Below are 25,084 nucleotides of genomic sequence, written 5' to 3' on the forward strand. Positions count from 1 at the left end.
AGATAAAAAAAAAACGACTTCGATTTTCGCCTTTTGTGTACCTACAATCTACATACGCCGGACTTTTGTTTTACCTACGATCGCGATTTTAATGTTAGGAATATTCTTTGTTTAAAAATTTCAAAGCATTAAAGTGCTGTGTCATTTTCGATATAACAGGTATTTCCATTTAGCTACTATTTAAATAAGGTATTTTAATTCAAATGTCAGATATTGAGGCTAATTATATATTATTTATGCTCAGAAAATTCGCCGATTATAAAAATTGGTGATAAATACATTGAATTTCAATGGTTTGGTATAATCTTTAGTATCTTAGAAATAACGTAGTTCTTACTTACAACTCATTACCGATTGCTTTAGCATTTTAACTAACATTAAATACTGCTAATTAAACAAACAAAAGGTGTAATAAATTAATCAATACTAGTTGAAGCTGCAGTCATTACGAACGGTTAACATTTTTATATATAAAAGTTCACGTAATATATACAAACCTATTATAATTACTAGTGCAACCAATATATTTTTTAAATCCAATTGAAGGAATCCTTTGCTTTCCAAGGACAAAAACCTGCATTCCTTCCAGTATGCAAAATATTGTCACGATAGGTTCAACGGCTATGCCTTGTTTGTGCAATGAAAGGCTTCCCTGCTGACATGCAAGATGAATAGGCAACTTGTAATCATGAGGTGTTAGTCATACTGAACTAAACCTTCACAATTTCTCAGGCCTGGAAGCCAGGTAATTTTGTATGGTATTTAGTTTTTGTTTACTTTTCTAATATTATCAATTGTACTAACTGCACTTACAATGCAAGACTGATAAGTTAAATCTTTATGTAATTAACAGGCAAGATAGCGGTTCACATCAAGATTGCATATCTTAGCGCACTTCAAGATGGATGATATATGGAGAATGACTTCCCATGTAAGTTTGAACAACTATTCTATGGATAAGAAAGCTCAACAAATTAAAAACAAATGAGACATTATACAATGAATAACTTTTATAAATTTCTTTTGGCCCTTAAGACAATTTAAAAAAGTAAGCAAGTGGACTAAGACACCTGGAGGTATATTTTTGCATTGTTTGAGTCCATACAGGATAGAAGTGTATTAAAAAATGCACTTGTTTTTTATATCAAAATACCCACTGGCAAAATGTCATGAACATTACAATAGTATACCTATTTATTATATAGTTCTACTACCTATTTATTAAATAAATAAGAATTACCAGCATGTTTGTTAAAATGCTTATCAATTTAATAAAATATCTGGGACATATCACATTATAGTTATCAAATGTTTATTTATTTACCCACTTTGTAAAAATAACATTAATACTAAAACAAAGCAAATGAAAAAAAGTCTCATATGTTCAATCCAATCACAGAATATATATCAAGAATGCATTTTATGATTTATAAGGGGGTGGGCAATGAAATGCAGTAATAATACAATATGCAATACCCCTTTTCTATGGGCTTTGGAACCAACACAGGAATTTTTTTCACTTGATCGTGATATGATATGAAAGGTGTCCAAAGTAAATTACAAGGCTTAATACTGTATGATGAATTGTATGGTGATACAAATACAGTGATTGGATTAGACAACATGATACATAGATATGTATTGTGTGCTCAATACAATAAGTACCAAATATTGTGTCCAAGTGGACACTGCTTAGCATATTGATAGTTTAGTTAGTTCATTGTCATTATCATCATCATCTTTAAGCGCCAACAAGTTGTAATGGCATTGAGACTGCGTGCTGGACATGTTCATCTAAACAAATTTGGATATCTTATGAAAAGGGTCTGTTCACCTAAGTGTGAAATTTGTAATATAGAAGATGTCTTGCATTTTTTGCGGGAGTGTGTTCGGAATAGACCAATGAGGGACCAATTAATATGTAAATCTTTATATATATATTTCTTGTGTGCGTGTGTATGTCACTGAACTCCTCCTAAACGGCTGGACCGATTTGAATGATTTTTTTAGTATGCGTTTGGGTGGCACCCTGGATGGTTTAGATTCACAAATCAGCCCGAAAGATGGCGTTGGGGTCCGCTAGTTTAAAATGTGGGGATTTGGCAAAGTATCCTGGCGGCACCTTATTCAGAGGTAGCCAGAATGCTATTAGATTTTAAATTAAGATAAAAGAAAGGGAGTATCAATTTTCGTAAAGGGGACGATGGGGCTGACATTCTTATTGTTAAGAAAAGTCCCGAATGCATAAAGAATTAAAAAAAAAAAACATCTTCATCAACCCATTACCTTTTCACTACAGTGCACAGGTCTCCTCCTAGAGTGAGAAGGGTCATTGTCCACTATGCTGGCCCAGTCCAGATTTGTAGACTTCTCACAGGCTTAGGAACTCTTAAGCATGGAGGTTTCCTCAAAATTAATTTCTTCATTGCTAAAGCAAGTGTGAGCAAGTGAAAGTTTAATTACCTAAAAAAACTACTACTGATAATAGTTTTGTTAATTAACAATTGACGGCCGATTGGCGCAGTGGCCAGCGACCCTGCTTTTTGAGACCGAGGTTATGGGTTTGATTCCCACAACTGGCATAACACAAGCTAACGCTTACCTTGGGGCTAGATTGTGATTTGTGTATTCTCATAGTATATTTATTATTATTATTTATCTATCCTCCCACAAATATATTATTTACGTTTACATAATTTATCTTGCCTTGTTAGGCTTGCTGTCAATACTTAAATAAATTTCAAATTAACAATGCAATTTTCAGATGGATTCTGTAATAGGATCCTACAAAACCCTAACAAAAATCCCTTCTATAGTTGGGGGAAGTTTGAACAAGGCTGGCAACAGGGTAATGTCGCGATGGGATATCCGTAACTTGGATAAAGGAAAGCATACACAATACCTTATGGATTACATCTTGGATGATAATCTTGAAGTCGTTGCGCAGAGTTCATTTGCAGTTGATACTACTCATGAGTAAGTATTAAGGCGAAAACAATAAGTTTATGTCTCCCATGATTTTTCTGCAACATAGACACTTTTGTTTTATCCTCGTGCATGCATATGGCTGGAATAGCCGAATTTAGTTTTAAAATTTGATTGTTTGCAGTAAAGTTTACCTTTATAATAGGCATGCCTTTCCTTTTGTGGTGTTTTAAGTCAAGGTGTTTCTAAACACATGAAATGAATTCATAAATTTAACAACTGTCCCGTAAGTATGTACTATGACCTCTGGGTAGTTTTTGCATATGTTTATATTGCATATAAACATAGCCATATGTTTATATTGCATATAAACATATGGCTATGTTTAGTGGCGTGCACGGGGTCTTTGGCCAGGGTATGCATAAAGCAGATACATGGCAGAAAAAGGAATAATTGCCCTTCATTATAAGCTATAGAAAATAATTTTGGTAGGCAGTGCTTTCGTGAGTGTATGAAGTGCACGCCACTGGCTATGTTTGGCTATGTTAAAGGACATTGTTAAAGTTAAAGCGCAAGTATTGATCACCAGACTGAGTATAAAAAACGCTTTCGGTAGCCTTGTATCCTCCATGCATGACAAGTGCCACCATCGTCTGAGTTGACCTTCCTTTTGTCGACCACCCTGGCGCAGCGGGTATCCGTGGTTTTAAATTGGAGGGCCCGGGTTCGATTCCCGGCAGGGGAGATTTGAGAATTTATTATTTACAAATTTCCTTGGTGGATTCGGCAGTGGCTAGTTACCCTACCACCAAAGTGCAGCTAAGCGATTTAGCGTTCCGGTATGATGTCGCCTGGAAACCCATTAGGGGTATGAGTTAAACTCGCTAACAGGTTAGCCCGCTACCATCTTAGACTGCATCTGCAAGAGAGATGGCAATCAAGGGCATACTTGTAGTCTAATAAAAAAAAAATTTAAAAAACCTTCCAATATCAAAGCTGTCCACGCTTAATCTTCTCAAAAGTTTGTGTCTGTGATTTCATGTTATCTTATATTTATTTATTTATTTATTTATTCTATTACAAGTCCATTACAATGTCTTATAGATTACATAATTATTATAATTTTCAAAAAGAATGTCAATCTAATGTTTATATTTTAAATGGAACCCTGTTAGGGCGCTGTAATCAGATTGAGAGGCAGACTTATTATTGTCAATATTAAATATTCTCATTTAGGAAGTCATTTATTTTATAATAAGCTTTCTCCAGCAAGTAATGTTTTAAGGATTTTGTAAATTTTGGTGCACATGGATGGGGTTTGGGCCAGTGCTGTGGATTTTTTTATTTCGATGGCGGTAGGACCAAGTTGTGTTTGCGCATGCGCCGCAATGTATCCTGCCGGGGCATGTCTTGGAGTTTTTTAAAAATTTGGAATTCACTTTCAGATTATTGACAGCGGTGTCTCCTAAAGACACCTTCAAAGCAGTTATAAGAGAGGAGAAAGACGACAAGGATCCTACAAAGAAGAAGTTTTTCCTTGAAGTGTGGTCCAGTACTACTCTGAAACATTCCATAGATCTAACTGCTTTGGACATACACGGTGATGTCTATACAGATGGTAAGACACATCGGTCTAATTAATAAAAAAAACGTGTGTGTACACGCGTTAGAAGTTACAGTTCTTTAATAATAAATAAATATACTACGACAATACACATCGCCATCTAGCCCCAAAGCAAGCGTAGCTTGTGTTATGGTAGCTGATGAATATTTTTTTATGAATATAATACACATAAATACTTATATCATACAGATAAACACCCAGACACTGAAAAACATTCATGTTCATCACACAAACATTTTCCAGTTGTGAGAATCGAACGCACGACCTTGGACTCAGAAAGCAGGGCGCCACTCGGCCGTCTTTGGCGTAACAAGACAAATATCTTTTCAAAAATTTAATATTATTTTATATACTAAAACGCCTTCGCCTTTGTAGAAAAAACGACACTAACAATAGAAAAAAAGCTAATAATATTACATTGAAAGTTTTGATATAACTAGTGTTAGTTATCATAATTTTTATCAGTGTTTTTACCTACACTTGGAGAAATTATCAAGTTAGTTTATAAATTTAAAATGCAATGCTGATGTGAAAGGCATATACTAATTTCGGCATCGACGGTAGGAGAGCCGTAGCTTAATTGGAGAAAGCGCTCAGGCCGCGATTGCAAGAGAGTCGCAGGTTCAAATCCTGTCGGGTCCGAAATATTTTATATGCATTTTAAATTTATAAAATAGTTCTAGTTAACTCATTATCGGAGATCCAAGATTCACTCAACATTAAAATTTGAGATTTTTGGGCAATTGAATCCATCGGTGATTTACACCGAAATGAGCCCGCAGACTTTGAAAGTGTTACTGTCAAACCTTATAGCCAACTTCAGGGTGTCGGTTTTTTGTCTAAATTTACTCTCATCATTTTTCCCTAACGCGCCAAAAGAAGTATAACTTCAAAAAGGATTGTATGTTTTTATGAAACCACTAAAAGTGATACTTTTTTTCGCATTATGTCTATAATTTAACTAAAAAAATTCGAAATAATATTTCATTATCAATCTTAATTTTATACTGGGAAAATGGCAATGAACTAATATTATTTGAACTCTGTGTTTTAGAGTACTACATACATAATATTAAACAATTATTGAGATGATATGTACGCATATTAAAAACTGAAAACAATATTTTATAATTTTTAAGTCATTTTAATCCGTTTTTCAATTTTTAATCATTCTATTAACAATCCCATCTTCATCAAGAGATACACAGTTTATAAATGTTACCAATATTTTATGGAGCACTGACACAAATGAGTTATAGTCTATACACGACACGGTCAGCTGATGCCAACTAGGCTCGCAATATTGGCCTCGGCTGCTCTGACAAGCGCCTGTCATTTCATCCATACTCCGCGACCGACGTCACGCGACATGCAACACAGTTGAAATAGTCTCACATGTAATAAAAGTTTCACATACAAAGTTATACATTTTTGTCATAAGTGACATCTAACTTAAACCCAGTGCATTGTTTGGTTTAGATTATATAATAATCACAGTTTCATATGCCCAATAATGTCCCACTTCTGAGCGAAGGCTTTTACGGGGAAGAATCTTTCAGAGCGTAGACCATGCTTCTCCAAAGATTTTAAGCTTGAACGACCATTCGTTCGGGCATTCACAATGATTACCTCACATTCGTTTTAACTGTGTTGGTGCTGAGAATTTTCAATACAAAAATCTTGGACCAACCTCTTGGCAATCTGTGTATATCTGTAGTTAAACATGTTAACGATAAGACAACATAGTGCCATTCACAATGATTACCTCACATTAGTTTTAACTGTGTTGGTGCTGAGAATTTTCAATACAAAAATCTTGGACCAACCTCATGTCAATCTGTGTATATCTGTAGTTAAACATGTTAACGATAAGACAACATAGTGCCATTCACAATGATTACCTCACATTAGTTTTAACTGTGTTGGTGCTGAGAATTTTCAATACAAAAATCTTGGACCAACCTCATGTCAATCTGTGTATATCTGTAGTTAAACATGTTAACGATAAGACAACGTAGTGCTCGCTTATATGTATCTGTGTTGCTGTAACGTTAACAATTTTTTTTTCTATAATTATTTTGGCGGATAAACAAACTCCTTAAAAGCCGGCAACGCATGTGTGGCTCATCTGGTGCTGCAGATGTTTATGTGCGGCGGTGATCACTTAACATCAGGTGACCAACTAAAAAACAAGCAGTTTGCTCGCTATTAAAATTTAAAAAAAAATGTATGAATACTATTTTTTTTAAATGTACAGTACTTTTAAGGAGTTTGTTTATCCGCCCCTTGAATAACCCTAGATTGTATTTTGGAGGAAACATCAGATGGGAGATTGTTCCATAATTTCCAAGTGCGCTGTAGAAATGATTATACTCGTATCTCTGCGATGCAATCTTTCTCTTCTAAATTAGGTTAAGATTGGTTCAGCGGTTGGGACAAAAATAGGTTGTCAAACAAACGGACAGACTTTCACATTTATTTTTAACTTTTTAACTCCTCAGCAGTCTCTGATTTTATAACGTAGATATACACAACGATCTATGTAGTTTTTTAGTTTTCGATAGCTAAGGAGCGCTCGAAGCGTTGATAGCGCAGTAGGTAGGAGCTCGACAATCCGCACTGGTCCAGCGTGGTGGACTCCACCTTAACCTCTTCTCATTGTGGGAGGAGACCCGTACCCTGTAGTAGGCCGGCAGGGTTATTACGTATCTTGCGACAAGCTTGCGACAAGTTTGCGACAGGCGTAAATCTTGCTGCTCCAAACTGCTGTCAAACGTCACTTTTCCATACAATAAATAAACGGAAGTGACGTTTGACAGCAGTGATTGCAAGATTTACGCCTGTCGCAAGCCTGTCGCGAGATACGTAATACGGAACAAAAAAAAAACATAGTCTTGTTTGTTTCAGCTGAGTTCGGCAGCCTGGATTGGTCGTCTGATGAAACGAAAATTGTATATATTGCGGAGAAGAAAATGAAGAAATCCGAACCATATATTAAGAGGAAGTCTGTTGACGATATCCTTACACAACCCAATTGGAAGGCTGTGCCAGTAATATATCAATTTATTTATTAAATATACTACAACAATACACACATATCCATCTAGCCCCAAAGTAAGCGTAGCTTGTGTTATGGGTACCAAGATAACTGATGAATATTTTTATGAATATGATACACATAAATACTTATAATATACAGATAAACACCCAGTCACTGAAAAACAATCATGCTCATCACACAAACATTTTCCAGTTGTGGGAATCGAACCCACGGCCTAGGACTCAGAAAGCAGGCTCGCTGCCCACTGCGCCAGTCGGCCGTCTATTTAATCGGAAATTTCCTTAATGTTACATTTTATAATAAATATTACATAAAATATTATGAAAATTAAGCTATAATCCGCGAAAAGCAGGAGAATCTGTTGGTTATAATGAATGGTGTTATTTATAATTTCTGCAATCCTTATACTCCACACCAAACAGATCCTCGGCAATGTACCCTCTACGCACGTTTCGCTCCGAAACCGGAGCATCCTCAGGAGATGTTGACTTTACAATGGATTATTTTTCATTCACCATTCAGATTCACCTGCTTTTCACGGAGTATAGCAAATTAAGCTTAATTTTCATAATATATCATGGATTTCCGCAAAGTAACGCCTGCTTCTATCCAATAATACATAATTTACATATTGTTACATTTTAGCTAAAGGTTTTGTCGATCCGTGGCGCAGTGGTTACCGCTGTGGTTTTAAGTTGAAGACCCCGGGTTCGATTCCCGATAGGGAAAATTTTATAATTTCTGAGTTTTCTATGGTCTGATCCGGTCGTGGCTAGTTACCACCTTATCAGCAAAGACGTATAACTAAGCGATTTAGCGTTCCGGTATGATGTCGCGTACAAACGTATTAGGGGTTCAATATAACGGCCATACTCCCTAACAGGTTAGCCCGCTACCATTTTAGACCGTGTCACCACTAACCACCAGATGAGATTGCATTCAAGGGCTAACTTGTAGTGGAATAAAAAACAAACACACAATGGTGCTAACACAAATCTCTGAAGTAAATTAACAAGTCTAAACATTGTGGAATCATTCCATAATAATGACTATATAGAAGATATGATGTGAGGAGGTTTAGGTTAGGTTATAAAAAATGAGAATAAAAATTAAAATATCATTTCCACAGGGTAAAGAACATCTGTACAGAGACGACTGGGGCGAACAATTGACTGGGAAGATAGAGTCCGTAGTTGTTGTATGCAAGCTCCCCGAAGAAGCGTTTACAGTACTGGACTTTGTGCCCGGAGGGCCCGGACAGGTAATTTAAATTATCATAATTTCACTCAATTCAAATTCAAAAATGTTTTATTCATGTAGACCTTATCACAGGCACTTATGAAGCGTTCATACATTTAACATGTTAACAAAAATGTTAGGTGATGGTGATTCGTTAGCTTAAAACTTAATACTAAAGCTAGGTAGGTTCCAAACGCGCCCTGGTCTAAGAAGAATCCACAACAAACTTAGCCAGGTTTTTTTTTGTTATCACCATCTCACAGTCGAGTTTATGTTTAGCTATGAATTAAGAGCAATTATTACCCAAGCTTTTTATCATACATGTAATCCTTAATATTATAATAGGATTTTTCTATAAGCTTACTGATATTTACGTACAAAATCTAGCAGAAATAGTGTCCAATGTGGTATAGTGTAAGACTTTCTATTATCACTTGATATATTGTCACTGGATGGCGCTATTTTGATTCCATATAAATCATAGTGAACTTTAACGCACCTGTTGAGTGTTTAACAATGTATTTTTGTTTCGTAGCTTAAAATAAGTTGCATTTATTTATTTATTTAGAAAAACCAACTTTAATACTTGGTTTAGGCATCAGTGGTGTTTGACTACTAGAAATGTTGTAATTTTTATGGAATTTTTTTTATTTTTTTTATTATTTAATAATAGGCAAAGGCGGTCTTATCGCTATATCTGATTTTTTTCAGTAATAACTATGGCAGTGGCTTAGTCAAAAAATATTAGGTTTTCGGTTCCACAGATAAGTCTCAGAGACAGTACATAATATACTTCTACAACCTGTGAAGTAATATTTCGAGTTTCATTTACACACACCGGCATATTTAGCGGAACACAAAAAAAAGGTTTGATATCAGTATCATATAAAGTTGCTGGCTGATTTATACGTCATTTAATATGAAAAGAAATATTTTCAAATTAAGAAAACAACTGAACATCACATTTTATGCAATAGTTTTAATCTTATTCAAATACACCTTATCTGGAGCGAACTCCGAGTATTTCTTCCTTCTGAGTTTGATTTAAAATTTCATTGAAATACAGTTTTTTGTTAGTTTTCTTTTAATCGCGCATCTTTCTGGAGTTGAGGAATTAATTATGCCTGACAGCCCCAACGGAGATTGCCAGGGCACTCGAAATGCGAAGTCGGTCAAACCTACAGAGTGATATCATGAGATCTTCGTCGACGTCGTCCAACATAAAAGAAGAGGGGACATAATCTTTCAAACAGAAAGGCACAAAAGTAAACTTGCTGGGAGGCAGTACTACATCATTAGCTCTAGAATTTACAATAAAATCAATAGAGATATAAATATATACGCCCTAAATAAAGAGTGGCTACTGACAAAATCATATGCTGAAACTGAAAAACTTCTGGAAGTCTTAGGATCGAATTAATATGTAAAACTCTAACTCACATATATACACACACACACACACACACACACATATAAACATACTCACATATACATACATACATACATACAAATACACAAATACACCTGCAAAACAAATGTATATATGTATATATAATTTAATATAATAATTATCTTGTATAAGCAAACATTTACGCGAGTACAATTACCTACGCGACGCAAACTCACACACGCACAATCATACACTCAATCATCGGAGACAACAATTTAAGGAGAGCACTGTCGCCTGTAATACAGGTTTTTACCTAAATCAGGGACAGTAGATTTTAAATTGCACCATTACATACATTTATTTCATACACACCAATATAATTTGTGAGGTACGCATTTGTTTGTATAAATATTATAATAACTATAATAATTTCTTGAATGTTTTCAACGATCCATCGCAGTTCAGGGAGACCGGTACTTGTACGGTACGGTATGTGAGAAGATAGATATGAATTGTTGACGTTGCATTCGTTTGTAGGTACGGTTCTTAGCAGACGGAGAAAGCGTGGTAGGTGTGACATGGGAGACAAAGTCTTTAGGACGCCTGGGACTAATATACTGCACTAATCGGCCGTCGTTTGTCTTCTGTATCAGCTTTACTGGGATATTTAGTAAGTTTTTTTTTAATACACCTGTGCCCAGCGAACGAGAAAAACATAGAAGCATAACTTCTGCTCATAAATAGTCCCTAACGAAGACATAGCCTCGGTGGGAGTGGTTTAAGAAGCTTGATTTGCTAGTCACAATTCTGATAGATTAACTGCCGGCCAATCACAGCTGGTTCTGTGCTGCATGACATACAGAAGAACCAATCACGTTTTTTGCGTATTCATAGGGCGTGGGCATATAGACTGATTGGTTTTCATTTCGAATGAAAATTTCGGGGGAAAATTAAAAAGGGCGACTTCTATGTTTTTTCTCTTTAGCTGCCTGTCCCCTATCATCATCATATTAACCTATTACAGGCCCACTACAGGGCCCACAATGGACGTAGTCCACTACGCTGGCCCAGTGCGGAGTGGTGGACACAAGTCTTCGAGAACATTATGGAGAACTCTCATGCAGGTTTCCTCACGATGTTTTCCTTTACCGTTGAAGCAAGTGATATTTTAATTACTTAAAACGCACATAACTTAGAAAAGTTAGAGGTGCGTGCTGGGATTCGAACTCGGCCCCCCCTGAGTGAAACCGAAGTCTTAACCACTGGGCTTATGTACCCTATAGTATTAGATAAAAGGCTTTACGAGCTTTAACACATGTAATTTGAGACCGGCATTTCTTAGGGTAGTATAGTGCTCATTTTAAAGTCTCTTATTTTGTAACACTATTTAATATTATATAAATAAATATTTTATGTTTAAATACAATTTGTCAAGAGCAAAGTCGAAGTGTAGACGAAAATGAGCTTTAAAACAACGCACCTTGTTTTAAAGCTCAAATTTGTTTATTTTACCCTGACGTCATACAGTATAGATAGTTTAAACCTTTGCAAAGGAACATACACATCTTACTGAAGCTACAGTTCATCTGATACATTTCCCTTTCATCACGTTAAGGTGCTACTCACGAAATTTTCACTAGACTGACTGACTGACTTTTCCAGAAATATTGAGCGGGGAGAACAAAGCGGTGCGTTCGCCACGCGTCGCTCCGAACGGAGATTTGTACTGGTTGCAGAGGGAGGCGCACGGACCGCACCACACTTGCCACCAACTGGTCAGACTTGCTGCGGAGGATGTGAGTATTTGTGGACATAGATATAGTAATAATAAATATACTACGACAATACACACAGCGCCATCTAGCCCCAAAGTAAGCGTAGCTGTGTTATGGGTACTAAGATGACTGAGGAATACTTTTACGAATATAATACACATAAATAGATATTATATACAGATAAACACCCAGACACTGAAAAACATTCATGCTCATCACACAAAGATTTTCCAGTTGTGGGAATCCCACAACTGGAAGAGCCCACCGCCTTTGACGCAGAAAGCAGGGTCGCTGCCCACTGCGCTAACCGGCTGTCATATATAACCGGCTGTGATATATCAATATCATCGTTATTAACTCGTTACCGGTTAACTACAGGGCACGGGTATCCTCTCAGGCCTTTAAGAACATCGTGAGGAACTCTCCGGCATGCAGGTTTCCTCAAGACTATCTTTCACCGTTAAAGCAACTGGTATTTCAATTGTTTAAATTAAAAACGCAAATAAATAAAAAAAAAATCGTGTACAACAATAATTATATATTTGTTTACTTAGTACGGACAAATTCACCTTCACCATTCAAACCACTATAGTATTCGAATTACAGAAACTACATGCTTCATTAAAAACTTCCTACATAAGGCATGATGACAGTAACAAAGAATCGCTAAAATATTGTATTTGCCTAATTATGTGATGTTGATGTATTTTTATTTTTATTCCACGTGTGATTGGTATTTATTTTCAATTAATAAAAGTGCAAAATCAAGCGTTCCGCCATGACAGATGAAACGCCAAATTCAAAATTATGACGTCACGTCTATATAAACATAATTTTGTACCGCTTAAACTTCGAAACTATCTGCAAATATCAAGTAAATAGTGATTTTAAAATGTCAGTTTCTCAGTTTTCCGTTGTAAATAATCTTAAGCTAAGGACTTACTAAAGCTGTAATTTGCCTATGACGTCACAAGTACGGCCATGAAACCCAGCGAGCGCGCTGGGTGTCATGGCCGCGGGATTTTCGCGGGATATCATTTTTAAAATTATAATTTTCAATATATAATACTAACAATACCTTTAATTTGAATGAATAAATGAATGAATACACTTTTATTGTACACCAAAGAAAAAAAAGTAGTTACAGAGATATAAATACATGGTTAGTAATTTCTGCAAAAATAAGGTATTTTTTTAAAACAGTAAATACTTCCGAACATCATTTGGCAGTTTTTCAAAAAATTCAAATTTTCTTTATTCATGTAGGCCTATCACAGGCACTTATGAAGCGTTCATACATATTTGTTTACATAATTGTAACGGGATGGTGATAACTTCGTTCGCCAACTTAAATCTAAATCTACGAGGGTTCCAAACGCGCCCTGGTCTAAGAAGAGCCTACAACAAACTTAGCCGGGTAAATTTATTTTTTTGTTATCACCATCTTCCAGTAAATTTATATTAAGCTAGAGCAATTCACACCCAAGCTTTTTTATCGTTTAAATAATGCTTAATATTATTATAATAGGATTTTTCTAATATTAGACGTCGTGTCGTCGACGATTGCGCTTAACCTTAACCTTTCGAAATATTCATTAAATCCATTAATATGCGGGGTAAATTTACATGTTTATCGGAGAAGGTCAAATAATCACACACAAATCGTCTTAGCTCGTAAATACCTGTAGCTTGTGCTCACTTTATTACTTGGCGTCACTGATAGTTCCGCGTTTACATCTATACTAAAAATGACGACGATATAGATATTATTACTATATATTAGTCCTTTTTTTGACATGATTATGATCATTATGATATCTAGCAGTTGATGTCAATGAGAGATTGAGATTCAGAGGAAAAGTAGATTGACGGCCGATTGGCGCAGTTTGCAGCGACCCTGCTTTCTGAGCCCAAGGCCGTGGGTTCGATTCCCACTACTGGAAAATGTTTGTGTGATGAGCATATGAATGTTTTTCAGTGTCTGGGTGTTTATATGTATTTTCTAAGTATTTATGTATATAATTCGTAAAAATATTCATCAGGCGTCTTAGTACCCATAACACAAGCTACGCTTACTTTGGGGCTAGATGGCGATGTGTGTATTGTCGTACTATATTTATTTATTTATTATTTATTGCACAATGCAGTTCGTTCCTTACGCAGAATTACCTCCATAGCACCAAAAAATATTTTTCAGTACAAAAACATACTAGACTCTGAAGAGGAAGAAATCGACGAGAAGTTAGTGCAAGTGGTAGTTGATTCAGTGGAGACAGAAAAGGAAATATGTAACGGATTATTCTACGGCATCTACTGTGGGAGTTTGCCATCCAAGTGCTTCAGTTCGGACAGCAAGCGGCTGATATTCAGCACTCAACAGCAAAACGAAATTAGGAGCTACGTTGTTGATGTTGGTAAGTAATTTATATTTCGAGTATTCTGAGAAATTGTGTGTTCTATAACTGCTTAGTCTCTAAGTTCGGACACCATGCGACTTATAATAAGCACTCAATAGTAGTACGAAATTAGGAGGTACGTTGTAGATATTGGTAAGTAATTTATTTCCTGAGTATTCTAAGTAATAGAGTGTTCTATAATTGCTTAGTATCTAAGTTCGGACACCATGCCACTTATAATAAGCACTCAATAGTAGTACGAACTTCGGAGCTACGTTGTAGATATTTGTAAGTACTATTTCCTGAGTATTCTGAGCAATGAAAGGAGTTCCCGCTCAAAAAGATGCATAACATGTTTAGTTTAGCATTCAATAACATTTCATACATAATTATTATTGAAATTTTATAGATATTACATATAAATGTAATACTTAATAAAGCCTTTGTATTTATAATTTATAAAAAGGCGCTATTATTATTTTTCTTTAACATTTATTTTTTACATATATTCTTTAACAGAAATGAAATGTAGCTACATTCATAAAAAAAAATTATGTGTTTAGAATTACAAATTCTGTTGGTCGAAGCTTATCGCGAGAAGATCATTGACTGAAATTATTGCTATCATCCTAAGTAATGGATGAAATTGAAATTCATCAAAATCGGTTTATTAGCATTTGAGCTGAACATAGGTACCTAAACAAATAATTTAACAAGTCATATACACTTTCGCAATAATAAGATAAGATGTGTTGTTATTATATATATGTTTGCAGAAAGCCGAAGAATACTGGATATATCAAACAACCTTAAGACTCCAGGGTCCACCACTGTCCTATGCGTACAGTCCGATGTTATCCTTGCTACCTTCTCCAGCTTAACCACACCGGGGCAGGTAGGACATCAATATACAGCAGTACCCTTAGAACAAGATTTTCTCGCTTCGTCAACGTTAAATGGACCTAATAATACTCGATTTAGAGTAGCAAATCCTGTACTTCTGATCATTATTTTACAAAAGTTCTGTGATAAGCCCCGAGCTAAAGAATTGTAAGCAAATTTGCACTTTGGAAAAATGCACATAAGAACATAAGAGATAAAATACAATCTGATGTTCAAGTAATTTATTAGTTTGTTTGTATTTTTTCAGCTTTTTGTATCAAAACTGTCCAGCCTCGAGAGAGATTGTAATATAGAATGGGTACGGGTAAGCACGCCTAGCGAAGTTCCGAGCTCAGTGGCTAACGCGAAAGTGGAGTACATGGCCTTGAAGCAGGACACCGGGGCTAGAGTGTGTACGTATACTTCTAGCGTTATCTCCTATGATCGTTTATTATCTGTGTCGGGTCAACAATATTTGTGGAAGGCGGTCCCATTAAAGCTAATTTAATTGTTGGTCCTGCCCGCGACTTCGCCTGCGTGGACTTCAGAATTTTTTCTAAAGCTTCGTTCTTTATCAATCTTTAATCCCACCACCGGAACTATTTGAGAGATCGGTGTAAAAACTACATGTCCTTTTCCATTCAGCAGCACGATGTCGTCTGTCAACCTCGATGGTCGACGAACAAAACTGCGTTTACCGAATCGGTTCTCCAAGCTATATTTCTAGCTCGTCCAGGTCGAGCCAATGAATAGTAGAGAAAGAGAGAAAACTCCACTAACTAGTAGTGGAGTTTTTTAAACTGGCTGTGCCTCGGAGAGCACGTTGAGCTGTCGGTTCTTCGCGTGTTCTCTTTCCGGCCGTGTCGGAGCTGTCCCATCGGACTATGAGAATTAATTCAAATTCAAAATTCATTGATTTCAAGTTGGCCTAATATAAGCACTTTTGAAAAGTTAAGTATGTCTGTTTGTAGTGACTCTACCACCGGTTCGGAAGGCGGATTCTACCGAGAAGAAGCTTAGCAGTTGCTCTTTTACAACATCATTTTACAATTTAACAAACATTGTTCTATCTTGTGTAAGATGAAAGCGGATGAATGAGGGAATAGAGGAGTGCTCTTGTGTTTGCGTACACACTTGTTTATCTCCCGCGTTGCTGGAAAATCTCTCTGGAGATTGACCACTGTCGACGAAATCGGGCAAGGTAACTGTTTGTTTAATAACAAACTATATTTCAGCGACGTTCACGGCTATATACTTTGGTCCGGACGAAGGGAAAGTGTACCCGCTAGTTGTGTGGCCCCACGGCGGACCACATTCCGCTTTCTCGAATTCCTACTCATTGGAGGCTGCTTTGTTCAATATGATTGGTGAGTTTGAAGTGGACTCTATTGCATTCAAGGTCACCGAAATTCGCCTAGAGCTAGAAATTGGTGCGAATCTTTCGCATACCGCGGAATCAATGGTATCTGTAAACTTTACCTACATTATGTAACTAGTAGATAGCATGTTTAATATAGATCACCATCAGAGATCCTGGGTTCGATTCCCTGGTCGGGTTAAAAAATGTAAAGCCCTCATTAAGATGAGAATGATTGAAATAATATGTAATGTACTAACTGACAGTCTCAATGTAAATTTAAAATCCCCATCGATCCCACGCGTGCAAAGAAATTTGTTCAAGGTCATATTTGTATATATTTGGTTTTTCGCGTTTCAATGCATGCAATTATCTATAAAAAAGGTCGTTCAAGTTTTTCTCCTGCACCATAGACCATGAGATATAACGATTTAAAAACTTGTGTTCTTAATAATGAACCGTTATACATATTATTGAATTGCTGAAAAACGCAAAAAACCTGCGAACTTTGACCTTAAATCTTAATCTTGCACATGTGGGATGTAGGGACTTTTTACATTATCTTTATATTTATTATAATTTAGCTCTATGCGAATTGCTAAAAAATAGATCAGTACAAATCAGGACGCACATTGAAATTGAATCTTAATATTTACGTGTATTTTTTTACTTTATTTTGTTTTAATATTTTTTAATTAACTCCTTTACTTTTATTAACAAGTGGGGTAGGTTTAAAAATGTTTTTATGATTTAGTAATGCTAAGTGTCCATTAGTATGAGATTTTTATGAATTTCTAAATTATATGCCGAGAAACCATGCAATTTTGAATATGGTGCGAGCGTATTTACTTTACGCCCTAACAAGTGCATGGTTTTACAATATGCCAACATTATTAACATGCTTTTTGTAAGATGTATGAGAATGAATCGAATGGAGTCTATTAATACAAATTGAATAACATAATTTGGCAAACTGTCCTCTTACTTAAAACCAATGACAATATAATATTATGGATGAAAATAATTCCAAAAAAATACAAAAGAATGATATTTTGAAAGTATTTTAAATTGATTTTTCGTTTTTACTTAACTTTTATTTACTTTTAATTTTTAATTAATTCGCTTGCTCTAAGATATCGCACTAAGCTAAGAACAAAGCTAAGATTTGTTTGCCTTATTCTAAACAACTTGTGTATGCCGTGCATTGGAAACTTCTCAATATACTAACCCCCAGTTTTTAAAAAGGTTTTCAAATGCGTTTGAAAACACGTTTTACGGTTAAAAGATAATGATAATGAAAAGGCACCGGGTTATGGGTTTAATTATATATTCATAAATCACGCGATTGATTCATTATAGAGGGTGTTTCATTGGTCTATAACTTTATCAATACATTGCAAACGGGGAATCCCTGCAGGCGGTATAACTGGAGAATAAAACGCTGTTTGATACACATCTGTGCGGATTTCCACAGGTGGGCTATAACTAATGAAATTTACCAGGTGAATTTTGTCGATCTCCCTGGCAAGTTTTCTTTCGCCAAGGCTAGTTACCACCCTACCGGCAAAGATAGTCATTAGCGTTCCGGGGTATTGGTTTAAAATAACTGGCATACCTCTTTTTTCTCTTCGGGAAAATGGTTTTAATAAAACTGCAATACCTAACTCAACCTAAGTTTAGCCCACTATCATCTGAGACTGAATCGTCCCTTACCATGTCAAGAAACTAATAGATTCCATACAATAATACATCTCTAGATGTATTATTGTATGGTATACAATAATACATCTCTAGATGTATTATTGTATGGTTCGACCAATGGGAATAGTTTTCTGACTGCGGGTTCTTATAGCTTGCGTTTTATGAACCACTTAGAATATGGGGATCTCTAAGGGTGTGCCCCACACGAAAGAATCACAGGATTTTCGATTAGGGTAGGCCAGAGTGTTTTTAAATAATTGGACGGATATGTCTCCAGAACGAGTTAAAAAGTCACCGGGTTTTCTTAATATACCTTTTTATAGCTCCCTATTGGAGGTGTACTTTCAATAATACTAGTTATTAACGTACCCTCGTCAAATGTCCTGTGCGGCCATTTCCCTAAGATGAATTAAAATAAATCTGCTATAATGCTAAAATAACTTGCACCACGCTGGAGAAACTCCTTCATACTAACAGGCTTGCCAAAATTTAATTGCACGTTCTACAAAATATTATGTCGTGGCATTTTGTCAATAAAGCTAAATTTCACGTTACGTTCAAAAGCTCGATTTTGTCGTGTTTTGCATTATGAGTCCTCCAAAATCCTGCACAATCAGCGATTGGTACTTTGCACATTAATAGGCAACATTTACGATTCCAGGGTTCGCATGCCTCTTGATAAACTATCGAGGTTCAACAGGTACGGGCGATGCCTCAATATTCTACCTCCCAAGTCGCATCGGCAGCGCTGACGTCGAAGACTGTAAACTCGCCACCATAAAAGCTTTAGACCAATTCCCTGTAGATGACAAGAGACTTTTGTTGTACGGGGGCTCCCATGGAGGTTTCTTGGTGTGTCACTTGAGTGGCGTGTACCCTGATTTATATAGCGTGACAGTTACGAGGAATCCTGTGACAGATTTGGCGTCTATGGCCAACACAAGTGACATCGCTGATTGGTGAGTTTGGGCTATACTTAGAATGCTTTTTCGATCTCCTGCGCAGTGGTTGCCTTTCAATTTTGATTAGATTAGATTAGATTTAGTTACCCTAGCGTTCCAGAAAAGGATGTCGCTTAAAAAACGAATAAAGGTGATACTAAGCCATAAATGCACTGGCGGGGTGAAGGTTTATTCAATTTTTTCTTTGATTTGCATAAAATATGAAAATACTTTGTAAATATACATGTTTAGACAACAGTTCAAAATGACATGCAAATCTTAATTTATACAAATTAGTTTACATAATAATAAACAAAATTTATTACATCGTCAAATGTCGAATAACTGTACTTTATATAATGGAGAAAAAATTGCGAACAAATATGTTAAGTGAATATAAATCAACTCAATTTTCTCAGAAGAAAGTATCTTTAAGAATGTGTGAGATATTGAAATTTTTGAAGTGAAAACTACTTTTGGCGCGTAACCAGTTCCTTTTGGGTCAACAAAAATCATGGAACTCGCGTCATCGTCACCGAACGCTTTCGTGAGATTACATATATCTATATACTGTGAAGAGATTTAGTTCACTTCTATCAACGATCCCAAAAGACTTTCCTGCATGTATTCCTTTAATAAGAAAGCAAATTAAAGACAATTTTCGGAAAGCCGTCTATGGACAATCTCGTGTCACTTGTCTACAATTATGATCGAAGTCGAGCGCTAAGGAAAAAAAACGTCTTTTATTACTTTTTACGTTTCGTATGTTTATGCCCGTTTTGTTGTTTGATAAATGATGATTCGCATTTGGTCTGCTGTTTAATGTAGTTGTGGTTTTTGTATTGTGGATTGTGCATGTTTCAATGTTTTGTGTTATAACATCTGTTTCGGATCCGCTTTCTTTTAATATGACGTTCAATGCCCTCAATAATATATTATTATTATTATTCTGGCCATATTGCTAGCAGCTACAAAATCATTTTTGAGTTTCGAAACATAGTAGCTCTGTCATCTGAATTTTTTTCTAAATGGTTACGATTACATTAAAAATTCGATACAAGCAAAATATTTGGTCACTGATAATATAATTGTAGGTTTGCTTCTTTGCTGTTGAAGGTTTGCTTCAAAAATTCTATAGGATTTCTGACACACCTGAAATATAGACGCAACCTTGTGATGCATGAATAGTATCGTGACTATCTTCTCGCTCTCAAAACCTTCGAAGATCTGGATAGAGAAGTGTCAAATCGTGGGAGTTTGACATATCAATTTAGTAGACTTTTTTGATCTATCGCATAGATTTAATATGTTACTATCTATGGCTATAATTAAAACTGGTAATAATGGACACTTAGCATTCTTCGGAAGATCATATTATTAATGCTCCCGAAAATGTCCTTCAGGATTTGCCTCAGTCCGTATAAACTATCGAGGATCGACTGGCAATGGAGCTGCAAATGTACGATCTTTATTGGGTAATATAGGAAAATATGACGTGGAAGATTGCCTTCTCGTTCTAAAAACCTTGAAAGAGCAGGATAGAGTGTTAGAAGATCATTGCCTGTTGTACGGCGGGAGTTTTGGAGGTTATATTGCCGCTCATTTGGCGGGAAGATTTAGTCAACTATTTAGAGCTATGGTGTTAAGAAATCCCGTTATAGATTTAGCTACTAAATCGAATTACGCTGATAATCCAGATGGGTGAGTATGATTTGAATTGGCTTATCAAACCTTAAAACCATTTCACCACTCGAATATTCTTAGCGGTTTATGGGATGGGATGGAGGAAGATTTGGTAAATAACAGCAAAATGTTAAGGTTTTGGTATGCATGTTGTTTTAGTGACAAGTTATAAACATCAGAATATATGTATCTGCACATGTAAATAGCGTTCTATTTTTTTTATCTAAATTATTGTAGGTAAAAATAATAAAAACATATATACATATATATTTTTGTATTAACATAAAATATACCTTATAATAATACCTTTTTGCCAATCAGATTAATAAGTCCAAAACACACACACACATGTCTCTCTAGCCTTAGCAAGCAAATAATCTAATTATGCCTATTTTTTGCAATAACCTTAACGTATTTCTTTTAAAGTTCTCGTTTTATTGATATATTTATATAAATCAACTGAATAGATGGTAAATATAAAATCGGTTATTTTTTAAAGAACAAGAACCATATAAGGAGGAAAATAGATATTATGATAAAATTGGCATTCCATACATATCAGAACCTTTTACATACTTGTGACCTAAAAAATTTAACTCAGAACAGTTAAAGTTATGCAGTTTCGATAAGAGAAAATATATTTCTAGGTGTGCCGTAGAAGCTGGTTGGCCCTTCTCAGAAGAAGGTCCGTTAATAGAAGATAAGCTATTATCATTGCGAAGAATTTCACCTATCGTCCACGCACAGAATGTTCTGATCCCCACAGCTCTAATGCTTGGTTTGAAGGACAAACGCGTTCCACACTACCAGGGTTTGGAATATGCGAGGAGATTGAAGGCCAATGGAGTTAAAGTCATGTAAGTAACTACAATTACCCCCCAAGCTCTTGTGGTGGAATTATAAATGCGTGTCTCACTACTAGGCTTTGGGAATATGCGAGGAGATCGAAGGCCAATGGAGTTAAGTAAACGACATTTGGAGGTCTTATACAACGTTGAAATTATGTAAGCATAAATACTGCTAGCGATTTGATTCCCATAGCTTTGGGTTAATGGAAAGGCTAGTGGAGTTAAAGTACCCAGAATTTTCTTATACCCAAAGCTAAGACAGTTCAAGGAAAAATGCGTTCTTCAATTTAGAAGCTTAAGATATGTGAGCAGGTTGAAGGCCAGCTGTATTAAGATATGTTAATACTCAAAATGGGTAGAACCTTAAAGTTCTGATGGCCGAAGGATTATTGTAACTTTTTGGATGCCAAACAATTTTTTCTTTAATATTGAGTATGTACTCATATTACGATATAAACTACATATGGCTGCTGAATGCCAGATCCTTGCGATCTCTCGCAGTTCTATAGTAAAAATGTATGGAAAAACTAGACCAATAATTCTTGAACACACTCTTGGGACGATAATCCAAACACTGAAGTTTTTACATTTTTGTTACTTCACCGTTGAATTTTAGCATGGCGATCGTCAAAAATTACAAAAATGGCTTTATTACACTTTTGATGCACATGGTACATGGTATTGAGTTGATGGTGATAACTTCATTCGCGTACTTAAAACTAAAACTTAGTCGGGTGTTCTGTTTGTTATCACCATCTCACATGGTCATTTAAGACTATTTATAAAGCCTGGTTGGAGCATCGATACCAAAACTTTTTACTATTTAGGTAATACTATAAGATCTACCGATAATGATTGTATGAAGAAAGTTTCTGATTTTTAAATGATTTTTGCTTCTAGCGTATACATTTACGATGACAACCACTCCCTAAGCAGTCTCCCGGTGGAAATGGACAACCTACTGAACGGTGTGGATTGGCTCATCACGCACATAAAACCCTAGCGCTGCAAAGAGCAGTGGGGGGCGTATCTCAGGGAGTTCGCCTTACACCTGCTGCAAGAATCTGTTGCCGACTAGCCGGAGCGCTAAAGTCGAGCTGATTTCGTATAATTTAACTCATTATTTCTGATAGAAGATAAACTCAGAAAAATACAGTAAATGTTAAGCTTCTATACTTTCTTGCTTGCACGCAAAAAGCAGGTGAATCTGTACGGTGCAATTTACAACAGATCTTCCGAAATGTACTCTTCTGGTGTGAGATCCGGTTTAAAAAATGTGTACCCTTATAATTGATAGATAATTAACGCATTGAGATATCGCGAATAAGTTGCCTAGTGAAGTCTCGTGTGGATAATATTAATCAATATTTTTGTTTGATTGGATTTATGAAAACCTCATTAGTTATTTTAGACGGCCGGTTAGCGCAGTGGGCAGCGACCCTGCTTTCTGCATCCAAGGCCGTAGGTTCGATTGCCACACTGGAAAAATGTTTGTTTGATGAACATGAATGTTTTTCAATGGGTGTTTATCTGTGTTTTATAAGTATGTATGTGTATTATATTCATAGAATTATTTATCAGCTATTTTAGTACCCATAAAACAAGTTACGCTTACTTTGGGGCTAGATGGCGATGTGTATTGTCGTAGTATATTGATTTATTTAAAATGTAGGGTTAGTTCCCTCTACTGGTGTACGATTATTTTAAATAACTAATATTTAAAATGAGACTTATAAATAACAGATGAGGCTATACATTTCTTATGCCGGATCTCCCACTATTCAATTCTCCTGCTTTTAGCGGAGTATGGCAATTTAAACTTAATACAGATTATATACAATGGAATTCCGAAAAGTAACGCTTAAAGTAACGCTTTCTTTCCTCCAAAACCCAGAAAAAATACCCAAAAAGATTTCCCTCAATTATTGTATCTTTCTTCTCAAAGAAGATCCATATTAATCTGAGATAGAACCCAGAAAATAACTTAATGAATGCCCGAAACTTTTGACCTATCTTTTTCAAAATGATATCCAGATTGACAGCATGTCCAAAATTAATACGCGGGTTAAAATTGCCCTGAACCGCAATCAATCTGAGGCTATATTTCAATCTTGGAATACAATACGTATTTAATTTTGGATGTCTAAATAAGGGTAACTTTTACGTTCCTAACGCCCTGATTTTCTAGGATTTTAAACCCGAAAAGCGTAAGCTCTGAATAGATACTGAAATCACCTTTGAAATATCAAAACGTGACAAAACAACTTTTAGTAATTACGCACGAAATTTAATTGATTATGGATTAGGTAGATAATAAAGTTTTGTCGCCAATTGTGTTATTTCCCTGGGTTGAGTTCTGCGTTAAAACGTAGGTAAAAATTTCCGATTGAGCTAAAGATTTGATTTTACACATACGAATTCGCAAGAAAGAGATAAATGTACGAATCTCTTTCATATAGCTTAATCAGAAGTATTTAAATCGCATAGGGGTAACGTAAGAAATAGTTTAAACAGGTCTGATTAGTGGGTCCTTGGAATTGACGTAGAGAAAAATGGACTTGGGATCCACTCTCAAAATTGCCCAAACTGACACCGTATTGATCTAAACCGGTATGAATTTCGCACCAGTCTACATTTGCTCGACTACATAACCAAAATGGCGTAAATATCATGTAAACACTGATCAAATAAAGTGAGAAAAGAAGATGTGTCGTGATTCCACTTCAAAGTATATTTTGATTAAAAATTTTTATGCATTTATTTTTATCTGTGATGTCGTACCAATGATCATACGAGGAATATATTTTTCTAGGGAAATAATAATTACAAACAAAAATTATTATTTATAATAAATAGTTTTATTGAAATTTTGCATTCAATTTAAAAAAATGTTGAAACTGCGTTGAGTTATTTTATTTAGCGCGTCCCAGTCAACATTAATTCCTTAAGGTAGTAAATTGGTATATAGAGAAATTGGTCAACTCAGACCACTTTTTTCGTAAATTCTGTATTAGATCCGCCGTCCATTTCTTTCTACGCCAACAGTTCTTTGATTTAACCCATCTCATGTATGTAAATAAGTCATTTTTCTACAAACTTTTCTAGATTTATATTATATTATGTCCAGCCGGCGGTCTCTAGTTTTAAACTGGTTGGCTTGCTTGGCCAATCGACGGTTTAAAAAATCTGAAGGAATTAATTCCAATATTTTAGTAGTAGAGTAAATTACCGGTACTAAAACACCCCCGCCGCGCCGTGTCGT

General features: G+C 35.7%; 1 protein-coding gene across 3 annotated transcripts; it reads left to right on the plus strand.

Annotated features, from left to right (window-relative positions):
- Positions 1-47: 47 nt before the first annotated feature.
- Positions 48-23,193, plus strand: LOC120629120 (acylamino-acid-releasing enzyme-like). 3 transcript variants are annotated; one of them, XM_039897901.1, is made up of 15 exons: positions 48-159; positions 854-931; positions 2,765-2,976; positions 4,371-4,543; positions 7,457-7,599; positions 8,740-8,871; positions 10,777-10,909; positions 11,902-12,035; positions 14,212-14,428; positions 15,187-15,305; positions 15,561-15,705; positions 16,528-16,659; positions 19,012-19,309; positions 21,622-21,831; positions 22,723-23,193. In XM_039897901.1, the coding sequence occupies exons 2-15, from the start codon at positions 902-904 to the stop codon at positions 22,823-22,825; spliced, it is 2,181 nt and encodes a 726-aa protein (XP_039753835.1). In that variant the 5' UTR covers positions 48-159; positions 854-901; the 3' UTR covers positions 22,826-23,193. The 3 variants fall into 3 exon arrangements, with proteins under 3 accessions (XP_039753835.1, XP_039753837.1, XP_039753836.1); XM_039897903.1 differs by lacking the exon at positions 19,012-19,309 and adding an exon at positions 20,695-20,992; XM_039897902.1 differs by lacking the exon at positions 48-159 and adding an exon at positions 167-189.
- The last annotated feature ends 1,891 nt before the right edge of the window (positions 23,194-25,084 follow it).

This window comes from Pararge aegeria, chromosome 14 (assembly GCF_905163445.1).
Source record: "Pararge aegeria chromosome 14, ilParAegt1.1, whole genome shotgun sequence".
Classification (NCBI taxonomy): Eukaryota; Metazoa; Arthropoda; class Insecta; order Lepidoptera; family Nymphalidae; genus Pararge; species Pararge aegeria.

Bases quoted from the DNA above. Each gene is read 5' to 3' on its own strand.
- LOC120629120 (XM_039897901.1), top strand. From the start codon at position 902: ATGGATGATATATGGAGAATGACTTCCCAT. The intron at 4,544-7,456 runs GTAAGACACATC...TGTTTGTTTCAG, and splicing joins CGGTGATGTCTATACAGATG to CTGAGTTCGGCAGCCTGGAT. The intron at 12,036-14,211 runs GTGAGTATTTGT...AATATTTTTCAG, and splicing joins TCAGACTTGCTGCGGAGGAT to TACAAAAACATACTAGACTC.